The sequence below is a fragment of the Eublepharis macularius genome, chromosome 7 (assembly GCF_028583425.1).
Source record: "Eublepharis macularius isolate TG4126 chromosome 7, MPM_Emac_v1.0, whole genome shotgun sequence".
Lineage (NCBI taxonomy): Eukaryota > Metazoa > Chordata > Lepidosauria > Squamata > Eublepharidae > Eublepharis > Eublepharis macularius.
In genome coordinates, this window is record NC_072796.1 from 140,438,089 (window position 1) to 140,454,925 (window position 16,837).

The 16,837-nt window shown below is 46.7% G+C and overlaps 1 protein-coding gene across 3 annotated transcripts in view; it reads left to right on the top strand.

Moving 5' to 3' along the window:
* THEM6 (thioesterase superfamily member 6) overlaps positions 1 to 16,837 on the top strand; it is a 33,125-nt gene that overhangs the window by 10,582 nt on the left and 5,706 nt on the right. The window contains exon 1 of one of the 3 annotated variants that reach the window (XM_054985117.1): positions 5,685 to 6,224. The exons of 1 other annotated variant lie outside the window; for it this stretch is intronic. In XM_054985117.1, coding sequence (XP_054841092.1) covers positions 5,709 to 6,224 — 516 coding nt within the window. In that variant the 5' untranslated portion in view covers positions 5,685 to 5,708. Of the gene's footprint in view, positions 1 to 5,684; positions 6,225 to 13,249; positions 13,765 to 16,837 lie in introns of those variants that run through there. One more of the 3 variants, XM_054985120.1, reaches the window with a different exon arrangement.

Consider the following 16,837-nt stretch of genomic DNA (forward strand, 5'->3'; position numbering starts at 1 on the left):
CAGGTTCTGCTGTCTTGCTGGCTAAGCTGTTCTCTGCACAGTTACGCTCTCAAGGCCAAGCAACTAAACTGCTTTGTATTTCAAGCTAGCAAGAAAAATGGCTGTGCTTTTGCTCACAACGAGGAGGACTTTAATAATAATAATAATAACAGCAACAACATTCGATTTATATACCACCCTTCAGGACAACTTAACGTCCACGCAGAGCGATTTCCAAAGTGTGTTGTTATTATCCTCACGACAACCATCCTGTGAGGTGGGTGGGGCTGAGAGAGCTCTGAGAGAGCTGAGACTGACCCAAGGTCACCCAGCTGGCTGCAAGTGGAAGAGTGGGGAATCAAACTCAGCCTTTCAGATTAGAGTCCCACCACTCTTAGCCACTATGCCAAACTGACCAAAAGCATATGACTGACCCAAGGTCATAGAATCATAGAATCATGGGGTTGGAAGGGTCCTCTAGGGTCATCTAGTCCAACCCCTTGCACAATGCAGGAAATTCACATCCCCCCCCTACACACACACACACCCAGTGACCCCGACTCCATGCCCAGAAGATGGCAAAACACCGTCAGGATACCTAGTCAAACTGCCCTGGGGAAAATTGCTACCTGACCCCAAAGGTGGTGATCGGCCTTACCCTGGGCATGTAAGAAGGGCTGTGAGAACAAAGCACTGGCGCGACCCCCTTCTGCCCTCCCCCTCTCAATATGCCCAGGTTCACAGAATCAACATTGCTGTCAGGTGGCCATCTAGCCTCTGCTTCAAAACCTCCAAATAAGGAGAGCCCACCACCTCCCGAGGAAGCCTGTTCCACTGAGGGGCCGCTCTAACTGACAGGAAACTCTTAACCACTACACCGAACTGGCTCTTGCCAGGTAGTTAAAGGAGACCAAGTGACAGCAGAGAAGTAGGAGCAGTGGTTTGGGGAGGGGGGAATGGGATTGTCCCTCTCTTGTGAGTCCTCATCTTCTTTGCTAAAGCCGTAGCTATTATCTGTTATCACATGGTGGGCCCACATGATATAATGGTTAGCGTGTCAGAGTGGGATCTTCGTTCGATCTCCACTTAGCCATGAAGTTCACCGGGTGACCTTCACGCCAGTCTCTCTTGCTCAGCGTAGCCTAAATGGTACATCTGGGGGAAGGAAGAGCCATAAACGCCCTTGGATCCATGGGAGAAAAGCAGGAAAATCGAATAGATAGGCATCTCGTGGCACTGGGTTACGCAGGCTAATTATACGTTGCAGGCCTAATCCTGCATACTGAGGGCCAAGCTACACATGACGAATGACACTTGAACGGCAAGTGGATTGAGTGGAGGGCAAGTGAACAGGGAGAAATACACTTGCCGTTCAAGTGTTATTCGTCATGTGTAGCTTGGCCCTGAGCTGAACCTATGTAAGAAGATGACATGAACTACCATACTTGGGTTGTCTTTTTGCATACACAAAAAAAGACATTGGACCATCAGTTTTATGGACTTTGGCGTCCACCTGTTCTCTTGACTGCAAGATACGTGGCTCCCGTCTTTCTGTGTGTCATATGTTGCCTGTATTACATCGGTTACCATCGTACTTTTCGCATTTCTTCATTCAGCGTGTGATCACGAAGCAACATTTCTTCCTCCACTTTCCGAACGGACTAACTCTTGGCTCCCCGTAGCGTTGCTGGCAGGAGGGCAGAGTTGAACAATTCCTTTCTTTTCTTCTTGGCCAGTTTGTCGCCCAGCGTTAGGTATACAACTAACCTTTTTGGAATTTATTTTGTTCATTCCTTGGCCTTTTGGCTGAGATCTTCCGTCTTTCCCCACAACTGAAATAAATACCAAAAAGTTAAGGACACAGACGGTTCGAAAGGAACATTTGACTCTGTATCATGTGGAAATGTACAAATAAATACTGCAAGAACCTGTGCTATCGGACGTGGCAGAAATCTTGACCCATGCACCATCCAGAAGTTATAGCCACAGTTTTTGATAAAGGCTACCAAAAAAGCTCCATTTTAAAAAGAAGTTTTATTATCCATCGGCAAGCAACCAGTAAGATCAGCAATTGAAATTTCGTCAGAGAAGCCGGGGCCTTCTACCTCATCTTACTAACAGTCTCTTTTTCGTCATTGTCATCAAGTGCATCTCAGTTAAAATTAGAACCGATTTACAGCAAGAGGAAACAGACATTTTCATTTCATCTGGGAGAAGTTGGAGAAAATGCTGGAGCGATGCTAAGGTTCAAACAAGTCATTTCAAGAATTTGGATGCAATGTATTTCCAGAGAGCGTCCGCAGATTTAAATCCCCTCTTCATCAAATCTTCTTGAGCCAGATGTTTTTCCTCAGGAAGAAGTGCTATGCTTCTGTTGGGGTGTGTGGTGGTCCCCAGTTGCAGCCAAAACCCCCATGGGATGGAGGAACACTTGGTGGACAGGCCCTGATAGGTAGCAGTGGGCCTTGTAAGGTGCTAACTAACACACACACACACACATATACACATGCTTTTCAGCAGGAGTTATAGAATCATAGGGTTGGAAGGGAGCTCTGGTGTTCATCTAGTCCAACCCCCTGCACAATGCAGGAAATTCACAACTACCTTCCCCCCTCCCCACACGCACACACCCAGTGACCCCTGCTCCTGTGCCCAGAGAATGTCAAAACACTGTCAGGATCCCTAGCCAAAGTGGCCTGAGGAAAATTGCTACCTAACCCCAAGGTGGTAATTGGCATCACCTTGGGCATGTAAGAAGGGGCCATGAGAACTAAGCACTGATGTAGCCCTTCCTGCCCTCCTGCCAACTGGAGGTTGAGGGGCAGGATCCAGAGGCACCAATTGACAGCTCAGCTCCCTGCCTCTTACAGGAAGGCTGGTCCCCCTTGCCAAAGCCAGGAGGCACGCACCAGTTGGATGGCTGCCTTCTAAAGGGAGTCTGAGGAGGACGTGCCAACTCTTGTTCCAGATTGCAAAGGGATCAGGGAAGCAGAGGAAGATGTACGTCAACCGGGAGTTGTGCCACTTCCATCGAATTAATCTGGGACGTTGCTGAGCCTAGTGGCAGGTCTCAAAATAATTCCCCTGCCTCATTTGCAGGTTCACGATGAAGCTCCCACACACTTTTCCCTAGAACACCCCGTCTCCAGTGCCTGGGGTTGCATCACACCACCCACTGAACAGTGTTGCAGCAGAGCCAAGCCAGCTTGACATTGCAGCCACCGTGGATCTAGAGAGAAGAGGGAAAACTAAACATTCCTAGAACCCAGGTCCCATTTCACCCAACCCATAGTCAGGAAGATCCTAACACCTTTTTTGCTGTAAAGAGAACATGGAAGAAGACCGCCTGACAAGATAGTAGGTTGAGAGGAGGGGTGAGGTGTGTTGCCCTTGGTCACGCTACATGGCGCTTCTTCCCAGGAGGAATTCTGAACAGATCTCCACTCAGGGCCAAGCTACAAGTGACGAATGACACAGGTTGGACACTTGTCAGCCTCCCTCAAGTTTTGATGGGAAATGTAGGCGTCCTGGTCTTGCAGCTTGGCTCTCCGACTGCTGTCCAATGGACTTTTCAACTGTCACTTGTCCAACATTCCGCCAAGCTGCTTACATTTCCCGCCAAAACTTGAGGGAAGCTGACAAGTGTCCAACCTGTGTCATTTGTCACTTGTAGTTTGGCCGTAAGAGGCGAAGATACCTGGAGAACGGTGAAGGCGCCATGCACAGTGAAGGAGGGCGCTCCCCCTATGTCCCTCCATGTTGCTTCTCTGCCTTTGTTTCAGCTACGTTTCCAGATTCTCCCCTTCCAAGGTAGCTCCTAGGGGAGGCACGTAATTCCATGTCGTGTATGAAGGAGGGTTACGGACAGCTTGTATAGGAAAGGAATGGTAGTTTCAGAATTTACTTGAAGAGGGCTTTTTATTTATTTCTTTTATTTTATTTGTAATCCACTCTCCCCGCATGCAGGTTCACAACACATGGATATAAATACAATAAAGCAGTAAGTAATAAAACAGTTTCAATACAGTAAGATATAATTGCTAAACGATTGTATATGAATTGTAAATACGTTATTTATGATAGTATGAATGTATAATAATTTAGAAAACATAATGTAATAATTGTTTATGGATACCTATTCTTGTAAAAGTTATTTGTATTGTTGGTGATTTTGAAAACAATAAACAGAATTTGGAAAGCAATGAAGCAGTTAAATTTGAAACAATCATACAATATCAATAAAACATATGAAGGCAGCTCACCTTGCACAATTAAGAAAATGACCTCCCCTTTTTTAAGTGCCTACAAAATATCCTATTGAAAGAATATAGTCAGTTTAATCTACATTTTTATTTCTTTATTTCATTTTACAAAATTTATATATCCCAAGGGCCTCCCCAAGATGACTAACAAACTAAAACATAAAACCAGATTTCAAAAACCACTAAAAGCATCATTAAAACAATTAAAACCAGAGCTAAAATGCACAGAATCATAGAATCAGGGTTGGACAGGATTTAGGGTTATCTAGTCCAACCCCCTGCACAATGCAGGAAATTCTCGTACAGAACAAAACAACAAATTATATATGGAACAAAGCATGGTAAAACAGAGTAAGTGATAATCATGTGAAAATAGGTAAGTACATTTTGTGAGGGCTCTAACCAGCATATTCTGTCCCTTGCTACCCAAAAAACAAACACCAAAAGAAGAATTGTCCTTATGAAATTATAGCACCACTTCACAGTCTACTTAAAGTACTTAAAGTACTACTTAAAGTAAAAAGAGCACAAAACTGACACTGACACTGAGAGATCTCTGTCTTTTGGTGCTACACCTCTGAAGATGCCAGCCACACCGGCTGGCGAAACGTCAGGAACTACAATGCCAAGACCACGGCAATACAGCCCGGAAAACCCACAACAACCATCGTTCTCCGGCCGTGAAAGCCTTCGACAATACATAGCACAAAAATAGTTTGCAGAGTTTGGTAGTTATCGAACTATGGGTTTGAGTAATCAAAGACATTTATGGTTGCAAGTAGAAGAACTGTGGTTTATCAAGATGGGTAGCCATGCAAGTCTGTCTGTGTTAGAAAGGAGCAAAATCAAAAAGAGTCCAGTAGCACCTTTAAGACTAACCAATTTTATTTTAGCATAAGCTTTCGAGAATCAAGTTCTCTTCGTCAGATGCCTGATACAGAGACTGGAGCAAGAATCCAGTAGCACTTATAAGACTGACAAAATCTGTGGTAGGGCGTGAGCTTTCGTGAGTCACACAGCTCACTTTTTCGGATGCTTCAGTTAATCTGAAGAAGTGAGCTGTGACTCACAAAAGCTCCTTTCCTACCACAAATTTTGTTAGTCTTATAGGTGGTTTATCAAATTATAAAGTTGGAATGAATCTTTTAGGAAGCAAAGGAAGGTAATGGTTTTCTCTCAAGGTACACTTACTTCCTCCAGACCTTCCCACATATTCTTCTTAGGAGTGACTCCTCTGTTACTTGGTGTGGTTATTTAGGATTGAAGCCGAGATATAGCGTGTGGGCAGTTAGACTCCAAATGCTACCTTGGGTAAGAAATATGCCAGATTGTGTTATACTGCATGGGAGATTATTTGAAATGGTAAAGGGTGGCGCCCTATTAAAGAGGTGGAGTTTAACCCAGGCGGCTGGTGGAGTCTTAACCATCTCTCCGAAGAACCAAGTCACTTCTCTGCCGCTTATCAAGATGGTCCTGCTTTTGTTTTGCCTCGTGTGCGTTGGGTTTATATTTCTCCAGGCTTTCTTTGATATATGGTTTTTAATTAGAATCGGGTTATTTTACAGTTATGCCTTTTTCTGGCAGAAGCACCCCAAAGACATATTCAAAACACTCGTCATACCAAACCTGGTGCTGCCTTCTGACTTGGATTACCTGCTGCACATGAATAACGCTCGCTACCTGCGTGAGGCTGATATTGCCCGCTGGACCTTCTTCGCCCGGTACAAGTTCGCTCGGCCACTCGGCGCTTTAAGAGCCGTCACCGTGCTGTCTGCCTCTTGCAGTCGCTATCGCCGTCCGTTGAGGCTTTTTGAACACTTTGATATCCGTACGCAGCTTTTGGGTTGGGACGACCACGCGTTTTACTTGGAGCAGCAGTTTGTTAGCCATCGTAAAAACTTTGTCGTTGCCATAATACATTGCCGGCACCATGTAACAGGCGCTACTCCTGCCGCCCTTATGGAGGCTATTGCACAGAAAAAGGTAAACAGTTGGGTATGGGGTGGTTGGTTCGGGCTTTAAAGAACTTGCCTTGGAGATCTAAGTTTTGATTCTTAGTTCGTGACAGCCTCAGTTCAGAAAGGCACTTACTGCCTTTTTTCTCCTTCTAACATTTCATTTAAAAGTGACAGCATCTTGTGAATTTCTTGTTTATATACTTAATCCTGTCTCTTATCCTCAAAGATTGGGTCTCTCCCTCCTTCTTTCTTTGTCCTCCTAACAGAACATATGAAGAGCCCTGCTGGATGAGTCCGGTGGTCCATTGCACAACTGGCTGCCCTTGGGGGCCAGTAACTGGGCATCAAGGCCAAGGCCTTTCACTGATGCTGCTCTGATATTCAGTGTTTTACTGCCTCTGGATGCCGGAAGTTCCCTTTAATTACAGCTAGCGATCATTGATGGACATATTTTCTAATTCCCTTTTAAAACCATCTATGCTCTTGGCCATCACACAGGCACTGAATCCCACAGTGAAATCTTAAACAGAGGGCCAAGCTACACATGACGAATGACACTTGAACAGCAAGTGTATTTCTCCCTGTTCACTTGCCCTCCACTCAATCCACTTGCCGTTCAAGTGTCATTCGTCATGTGTAGCTTGGCCCAGAGTTACTCCAGAGTTGAAATCTAAGAAAATGGGCTTAGACTAGAGTAACTCTGCTTAGGATTTCACTGTTAATTTCTCGCTGAGTGAAGAAGTACTCCCTTTTCTCCATCCTGAATCTATTACCCTCAAGTTCTTTGCCTGCCCTTGAGTATTTGCTTTATGGGAAAGAAAGACGTTCTCTCTGTCCAGGGCCTCCTTTCCACGCATAATTTGATAAACCACCTAGTATTAACAGCATACAATTGTGATTTTTAACATATAGGAATTCAGTTTCCTTCCGAGACCCTGGACAGCTTCTTGTCAATCAGCATCTTCCTTTTGACTCTGCTGATATGTTGTGAAGAAGTGACACCTCTCTCACCTCTAACACCCACAGAGGAGTCTGTGTTTGAACAATAAACATTTATGTTCTCTATTAACGCTCAGGGCTTAACCTACAATCACTCACAAGGAGGTTGAAGGTTGCAAATTAGCTCCAGCCAGCTAGCCTGCGCTCTGCCTGTCTCTCAGGAGTCATGGCTGGTAGCCACCAGAACAGAAAAGTTTATTCTGTGGCCTCCGATCTCATGAGCACCGAACAGAAATCTAGTAATTTTCCATCAGGTTGATCAATAGGGTCTGAGGCTGATTAAAAGAGGGGGGGGGTGGACTCTGCCTTATGTTTAAAAAGGCTGCGGAAGAAGATTTGGGTTTTAGAATGGGAAAGTTATGGGAAGAAGTGGTACATTGGTGAGCCATCATTTTGCCACTTTTCATTTTGGACCTTATTTAGACAGCTGTGCACGTACAGTTTGCCTCCGTTTTCAATCTGTCTTTTATTTTCTTACAAGTTACCAGTGCACATTAGTGTCTTGATTAAACCACGGCACAAAAAGGAATCTTCATGTACTTCTGTGGTGTCACAGTTTGTCACTCCATCACTATCGATATGGGCTACTGCACGCTGGCAACCTGCAAGGAAGGGGGGGAAAGGAAATAAAAACTGCAAATGCAGTGAACGGCAGGTATGCCGATTTCAAAATCAATCTTATAAATTCTTCAAGCTAAGCCAGGAAACTTTTGGAGCAAAGGAGAGGAAAATCACGCATCCCTTGTTTTCACGCAAGCCTAAAATTTATCCTCTCTCCAATATGATGATGTTACGAGTCGGGCAGAATTACCTTAACATTTCCATCTTTGTGCGGGCCTTTTCCGGAAGCCATTTCAGCCAGTCCGTGCCTTGACCTTTTCTTTCCCCGCCGTTTCTAGAAATCTCCACCACTTCTTCCTATAACTTCTTGGGGCTGCTCCAGAAATAAGGGCAGATAATTTGGAGTCCTACCACACAAGATGTTCTTCATCATAGCTGCTAACGGCTTTAAAAGAAAGATTAGGCAACTGCATTGGAAGGGGTGGGGTGGGGTAAACAGCAGCTATTGGCTGGGATGGCCAAATGAAATCTCCCGTTTCGTCAGGTAGTGCACTTTTAATCCTTGGATTCTTAGATGCAACAAACCAAGGTTACCACATTCAGCCATTGCTTGTGTGATTCTCAGAGATATCTGCCTTAGCACTGCGGGAGAGACAGCGCTGCACAGAGAGAGCTCTTTTATCAAAAGCAGGAGAGGAATTCTTAGGTTTCCCAATAGCCCTGGCATGTCTTCCCTGTTCTTTCCAAATCCATGCAACCCAATTGCTCCAGCTTTTCAAACCCGTGCAATCCTTCCCACCTGAAACATTCACCAGACATGAAGACATTTTAATTCGTTATCAGGGCCTTTTTGTGTAGCTCAGCCCAGGTCTTTACACAGGGGGGTAGAGGAGCCTGTATGAAGCTTCCTTCTCCACCTTGCAGATGATACAACAGAAGAGGAAAACACTCCACATTGACAACCAGTCACACGGAAGTATCTTTCACATAATTTCACAGCCTCGAAATGGGGGCGCAGAAATCACCATGCCAGTCTGTCTTTACAAGCTGACATCTGCATGGAGTTCCTAGCTCAGGCATCATCTTATCTGCGTGCCGGAAGGGACAAGGGCACACCCCCGCCTCCACCATGCAAGGAAGAGCACAGCCCTAGGTAGGTGGCCATATCATGAACTGGCATGGCTCAGTCTATGCAAAAAACTTGTCTACAGGTGAATCTACAGATAAATTAATCTACATTTCTAACAATGCAGTGAGAAGAGGTGGAAATTAGCAGCTACGGTGTAGAGCGGAACTCTGACTGCCAGAAAGTCCTGTTCACCTAGGGTTGCCCAGTCCCCTTACCCTCCCAGCAGGAGAGGAGGGACCCAGTGCTTACCTTCCTGTCGTTGTTGGGACAGTTCTCATGTGCACAGCACGATGACGACACTTCTGGGGATGACGTCCCGGAAGTGACATCATCGTGCAAGTCTGGGGGGCATGGACGCACTTTGCTGAAGCCCGATATGGGCCCCAAACAGGCCCGATTCAGCCTGCTGCAAAGTGCAGGAGCGCTCTTGGGGTGGCGCAGTGACGACAGTGACGTCTCGTCCGCCCCAGGAGTGTGCCCAAGAGGTCCATTCCTCACCTTTCCCCCCTCCAGCCAGGTAGGCAGAGGCAGGGGGCAAAAGTGGGAGTGGGGGATCCCCTGCCCCCACCAGTGGAATGGGATCCCTAAGGCAGAGACTGGGAGCAGGGGCTCCCTCACCCCCCAATGGGGGACACGGCAGCCGTATGTCCGCCTCAGTCCGTGAGACTTCACGGAGACAGTGCCCATATTTTTCCAAGTTGCTGTCGGTCTTACTCCGTAACCAGAAGAGCAAAAAAACTGCTTCCTTACAAAGAAGGGGCAAGCCAATGGCCTCAGTAGGGCAGAATTGCGGGCCTGAAAAGCACGTTCTGTGGTTGCACAGTAAATTTGCACGCCAATTTTCTTTTGACTATGAGTATAATTTCCATGTTGCTAGTAGGCAGTCAAAGACCAAGCAAAATCCTCTCTATAGAAGAAGCAACTATTTTTTTACTCCCAGTTTGAGGGTTTTGAGCCCCCAAACGAGCAATAGCAATGCGGTAGCCATTTAACGTTCTCCTGTTTTGCATTTACAGACCATATTCCGAAGGCTGTGCTTACACAAGCAACTCGTTTTTTTGGGGGGGGGGTTAGAGGTTACAATACGCACTCTTCAAATAACAGCGCTGGGGGACGGAATCCTGGTGTGATCACGAGACCACATACAGGGCCAAGCTACACGTGACGAATGACACGTGAACGGCAAGTGTATTTCTCCCTGTTCACTTGCCCTCCACTAAATCCACTTGCCGTTCAAGTGTCATTCGTCATGTGTAGCTTGGCCCTAAGAGGCCTTTTTGCACTGTGACTTAAACGCTGTGTACGTATTGGTGTTGGTGTACATAGATAACCCAGAAGGAAGACAAGAGTGGTGTTGCAGTTATGCCTGTAGAGGCCTCTGTGCTGCACTTCTCTAGCATGTAGTAGGCTCCGATCTTGTTTGAACAGAGCTGTGGTGAAGCCAGTATGCCTAGACCTAATTGGCAGGTAATTTGTAGTTAAATGTAGGGGTCTCGAGGAGGGTTCCTGGAGCCTAATCTCTGTAGGTGGGTGCTCCCCCTCACCCACCCTTCACACCCTTCATCTCAGGAAAAAAATCACAGGAGTAGGAAAGAGTAGGAGAGCGTCCGGCATGGAGATGAACTGATGAGATGGTAGGTAGAGATACAACATTGAACGGATGGGATGTTCCTTCCCCACCCACCACAGGAAAGAAGGTAGAAAGGAGATCAAAATAGTACTGCCCATACACCTTTCTTGGCATACCCAGACAGCAACTGTTTGCTCATGTTACAATCGAAGTATAGCCGTCAAAAAGTCTTGCCAACCGGAGAAGTTTTTGGTTCTTGTAGGAGGGTGGTTTATTGGGAGCCAAGGTATGTGACCCCAGAGATCTGCGATCAGAGCTATTGCAGGTTTCCCACCCCTCTTCATTGACTGCAAAGCAGCAGTGGTAGCGGACAGTCCAGTCCAGTCATAGCTGACTTATCGCGACCCCTGCTGGGGTTTTCAAAACACGAGACCAGCGGAGGTGATTTGCCATTGCCCGCCTCTGCAACCCTGGACTTCCTTAGTGGTCTCCCGTCCAAATACTAATCAGGGCCGACTCTGCTTAGCTTCTGAGATCTGACAAGATCAAGCTAGGCTGGGCCACCTGGGCTGGCAAGACCGGTATGTAGACAGGAAAACTTTGAATTTTTCTTCTTCTGTGTATGTTGTTTCCCCTGACCTAAATTTCCCTCTCTAACACTGCAAAAGCCTTACAGGTGAAGAAAGACAAGGGTTTCGTCCACACAGGGGCAGAGTTTTGTGATTTCCTTGTTGCTGGTGCAGCTGCACATTAAGTAAAGCAGCAATGAGGCTCCCACATGGCAGGCTTCCCTGCCCCAGTCCCCTAGAAGTTGCTACCCTCACTTCTCCAGGCCAACAGGGCTTTTGCCATTTTTAAAAAAATCAGTACAAGAATATCATTTTATTGATACTAGCAACAAAGCCTGTTGTGGGGAAAATACAACAGGCACTAGAAAGGGGAGGGTAGGCAAGCTGGCATTGCCTCCTCCTCCTCCACACCTGATCCCAGCTGGGTGAAACGGGAGCGGGCATTGCCACCCACTCCGCGCCTGATCCCAGTGGGGTGAAGGGGGACCCGCATTGCCACCTGCTCCGCACATGATCCTGGCTGGATGAAGGGGAGGCGAGTTTTGCCATCTGCTCCACACCTGATCCCGGTGGGGTGAAGGGGGGCCCACATTGCCACCTGCTCCATGCCCTGATCGCCACCAGGTGAAGGCGGGGGGGACAGGAGGGCATTGCCACCTCCTCCTCACCCCAATTGCTGCCTGGTGAAGGCGGCAGATGGGAGGGAGGGACAGGCCACCTCACCTGGGCTTCCCACCATAGTGGCGCCTTCTGGAGGTGCACCAGGATAAGAGGTGAGTCGTCAGTAATACGGCTTGCCTTTTTATATAATAGGATACCGTTGTAACTGTAGGTATAGCAGTTTCTCTGACTTCCCAGCTTTCATTTTTTAAAAATAAATAAATAAATCTCTAGCCTTTCCCTTGCTCCTTTTTCCCTTCTATCTCTGCGCAGGAAGGGGCTAAAGACTTTCTGCTTTTAAAATGAAAGTTTAGGTTTCAGAGAAACTGCTACATCTGTGGTTACCATAGTATATCAATATAATGATATTCTTGTGCTGATTTTAAAAAATAATTAAAATCCCCCCCCGCCCTGCCCCACAATGGTGATGGGAGGAAATGGCTGGCACAGGAACAGGGGTCAGGAAAGATGGCTGCCATGTGGCCCAGAAAATTCAAAATTTTCTCACCCACATAGCAGCCATCCAGGGTGTACCGTGATCTTTAGCAAACCTTTGGAGCAACGGAAGTTTGAGAAAGATGAGATAAAAGCTGGGGAAACCCCTGGTGGGGCACAAATGCACCCCAGTTAGGGATTCCATTCCCCAGTGGGGGCAGAGAATCCCCCGCTTTCACCCTCCACTCCCCCGCCAACACTCACCTGGCTGGTGGGGGAGAAAGGCTTGGGAGCAGACCTCCTGCGCGTGCTCCCAGGAGTGACGCAACAATGTCACTCCTGGGAGTGACGTCATTGCGCTGCCCCGAGACTGCACAAGCGCTTTGCAGCAGGCTGATTTGGGCCCCAAACAGGCCAAATTGGGCCTATTTGAAGCCCAAATCGGCCCGTTGCAAAGTGTGTGTGTGCTCCTGCACCCACACGATGATGTCACCCCGAAGTGACGTCGCCGGAAGTGCCATTATCGTGCGAGCATAGGGCAGTGCACACTACCCACGTGAGTGAAGCATACTGGGGGCACAACAAAGGTAAGCCCCAGGTCCCCAGCCTCCCACCGGGACCGTAAGGGGATCTGGCAACCGTAATCTCAATGCAGTGGGGAAACGGGGGAAAAACCCTTCCCGAAAGCATTAAACCCGGGCACATAACCCATGTGGAAGACAACAAGGACTGATCACAATGTTCTCAGCATCACATCCAGTTTGACTCCAACTTAACAAAGCTTGAACTTCTAAGGAACAGAAGCCTCACATTGGGGGCCCCCAACACACACACACACACACACACACACACACACACACACTGTTTTTTGATATGCACATCTCAAGTATTCACCTCCACTATTCGGAGTGATTGGACTTCAGTAGAGGTGCAGTGTGCATAATGCTACCTCGGGTGAGGAATGAACCAAGAGATTAATCTGTGTTGCAAAATGATAGTGAGGCTGAAATGATACACGATAAGAGGGTGGCGCCCCTGTGAGGAGGTGTATCTCGATCCTAGCAGTGCCGATACTGGCTTAAACATTTTCCCAAACTAGTAAGTCATTTAATTGCCATTTGGGAAGATGGACCTGCTTTGCGTAGCTGCTGTGTGCTTCCTCTCCATTGTGACCCTCACTCTCATGGATCTGTGGTTCTTCATGAGACAAGGATTGCATTATCTATATGCCTTGCTTTGGCTGAAGCCCCCGAAAGACATCTTTGAGCCCCTCGTCTTCAAAAGCCTTGTGTTGACCACTGATTTGGATTGCTTGCTGCATATGAACAACGCCCGCTACCTGCGTGAGGCCAATATTGCCCGCTGTGTCTTGTTTACCGGATACAGGCTCTCTGCAAAGCTCAAGGCTTTGGGAGGCACCACCATCCTGTGCGCTTCCTGTAGCCGCCATCGCCGTCCGTTGCGCCTGTTTGAACGCTTTGAGATCCACACTCGTATTTTGGGCTGGGATGACCACGCGTTTTACCTGGAACAGCAGTTTGTAACACAACATAATGATTTTGTTGTGGCTGTGGTGCTTTGCCAGCAGCATGTAACAGGCACTACTCCTGCAGCACTGGTAGCATCTGTTACTCAGAAGAAGGTAAGAGGCTGGGCATGCATAGTTCAGGGTTTAAAGGATTCTCCTTTTAAGATCCAGTGAGAGGGGCTGTAGGTCAGTGATAGAGTATCTTCTTTGCATGTAGAAACCCCCAGATTCGGTTTTAAAAAGGATTGGGCGATGAGAAAGACTTCCACCTGAGACCCCAAAGAGATGCTGTTAGTCAAAGTAGAAAAGACTGATCTTGAGACACTTGAGCAGAAGACAGCATAATTTGTTCACGTCTCATGTTTATGTCAAGGTTGCATCAGCAAGTCATTGGTTATTTTTCTCTGTACTGTTGTGTATTTTTTTTTTAAAGGGACAGAATGTTGCGAGTGGGTTCATTTTATTGATATTTCTTCCTCTAATCCCTTCTTAATTCTTGTTCTCCCACGGAAGTAGCTGCCTCCCTTATCTGTTCTTCTTCCTTCAGTCTTGCCCATTTCTGTCGTCAGCAAAATTCCATTTATGAAAAGGGGGAATTTCTTTCTAATATCAGGGCCATCTCTTCTTGAACAACAGAGCTCTCTCTCTCTCTCTCTCTCTCTCTCTCTCTCTCTCTCTCTCTCTCTCTCTTTTCCCCTTCTTTCTGGTTCTGCCAGATCAAGCTGGGTAGCCGTATTAGTCTGTCTGTAGCAGCAGAAAAGAGCAAGAGTCTAGTAGCCCCTATAAGACTAACAAAACTTGTGGTCAGTTATGAGCGGACCACAGTGAGTCACAGCTCAATTTTTTCTATCGGTTCTGCCAAGCAATCCTGCTGTCATTCGATCATGCGTAGTTTGAAATTGTATCACAGCCCTCTATAAACGGCCCAGTTTATGCAACAAAAACATGAACGGGAAAAGGGAAAGAGAACTGGAACTCTTTCTTTGATTTCACTTTCTTCTTCATTGATGTTAAAGCACATTAAGGCTTATGTATGACAATTAGAGTTGTGTGGTTTTCCTCTCTTCCCTTCCTGTGCGGCTGTTGTGCCACAAATTCTGCTCCACAAATTTTCCGGTGCATCTTGGAGAGTCTCTAAAATTGGTTTGGGGGAATCGATAGACATGCGGTGTTTTCTGTTTGCATTTTGCTCGTACTAGCAGCTTGCTCATGCTCAAAGGCACTTGTCAACAAAGATTAAGAAGCGCAAAAAAGAATACCGTTGAGACTACACAATCCCATCAGCGTTCCTTATTGCTGTGTGCTTTCATCAAAGAGTATATGCCTTAGTGCGCATTGTCACCTGCGAGAAAAAGAGCAGTGAACTGAAATCTCAGGCCAACTTCACAGGCACTGTTATCCACTCAAAGAAGGGGTGGGATAGTAAATCATTGATGTGTGTGTGCCCGTGCCCCAGAGCAGGTTTTTGTGATTTAGAGCCCCAAGATCTAGGGATAAATGTGGGTGTGTTAAATTTCATAAGCATCTCTAAGTGAAAACACAGTATTTTGTCCTTCACAACAGTGGTGATTCAGGATCTATGGGGAAACTTTGCAGTAACAAAATCTAACCAAGAGAACTTTGACTTTAAAAAGCTTACCCTTTGGAAATCCTGCTACTGGACTTGAATCTTGAATTCCTTCCGTCCAGATTCTTTAAAGTGTACCTTTTGTCTCCCAGTGCTAATTTCGTTCTGATTTATTCCTGTTGTCCTGACAGACAGGCATCCAACTCGAAACTCTGCTGTGTCCTGGTGCATAAACAGGGCCATGTATGACCAGGGATTGCTCCACAAAGATAAGATGTTCATGTATTTGCATAATCCCCACAGGCTGATGGAAATTACTGTGCCCGTACAGGTCACACTGTACTTCTGCTCTCACTATCTCCGTTCAGTGCACCTTCGTCCAGCTGGTCGTCTTATGGGTGTTTTGGTTGCTTGGCTGGCTTGGCTCTATTTCAGCTTTTTTTTTTAATTCAGTGACGCTCACGCAGTGGGAGCCACATGTGGCTCTTTCGCATGCTACCTGTGGCTCTGCTGAGCACCGTTCCCCAATAAGGCACCTACCTCATGTTTCAGGAAAGTGGGCGAGACTTGTGGTTGACAGGTGGCTCCTAGTTTGAAATAGCTAACTCCAGAAGAACGGACAAATTCTGAGGTTCCCTGAGGAGCAGGCCTCATGCCAGGGAGGGACGTAACTGTGGCTCTTTTGGGGGATGGCAATTTCAAATGTGGCTCTCTGTGAACTGCAAAGTGAGTACCACAGTCTTCGTCCCATGTCTGGACCTTCTGCAGTAGGTTTGCCAGCCTCCAAGTGGCAGCTAGAGATCTCCTGGAATTACAACTGCTCTCCAGGTGACAGAGATCAGTTCCCCTGGAGAAAATGGCTGCTTTGGGGGGGGGGGAGTTGATCTCTATGGCATTATACCACCCTGAGGTCCTTCCTTTCCTCAAACCCCACCCTCTCCAGGCTTCACCCCCCCCCCCAAATCTCCAGGAATTTCGCAATCTGGAGCTGGCAACCTTATTCTGCAATGCCTGGAACACTTACTTACCTGTCCATGAAGCCAAATCTCACTTCCATAAAATGTTTCCTTGAAACATTAAGATAACTCCTAGTCTAGGACTTCTGTTCAGCATGGTCAGCGTGATTTGAGTTGAGGTGTGTGAGGCCACCTGGTTGGTTGGTTGGTTGGTTGGTTGGTTGGTTGGTTGGTTGGTTGGTTGGTTGGTTGGTTGGTTGGTTGGTTGGTTGGTTGGTTGGTTGGTTGGTTGGTTGGTTGGTTGGTTGGTTGGTTGGTTGGTTGGTTGGTTGGTTGAGAACATATTTCTCTAGGAAACTTATAAAAAACCCAGTTAATATTAATTTACAATAAAACTGTTAATGTGTCCAAAGAATGAATGATTACCTTTAAATAATCAGATACTGATTACCCAAAACCTGGGAAATCAGAACCATCCTACGAATGATGTAGAGAGCGGAGTGGGTTTTTCACCCTCCCTTCAAAACAGAAATCTCAGGGTCATCCAGTGAAACTGATGTGTAGTAATGTCAGGACAGACACGAAGTGTTTTTTCATATCACAAGGAGATCTTACAGTTTAGTGCTGTAGCATAGTGGTTAAGGGGTTGGGCGGTGAGTCAGCA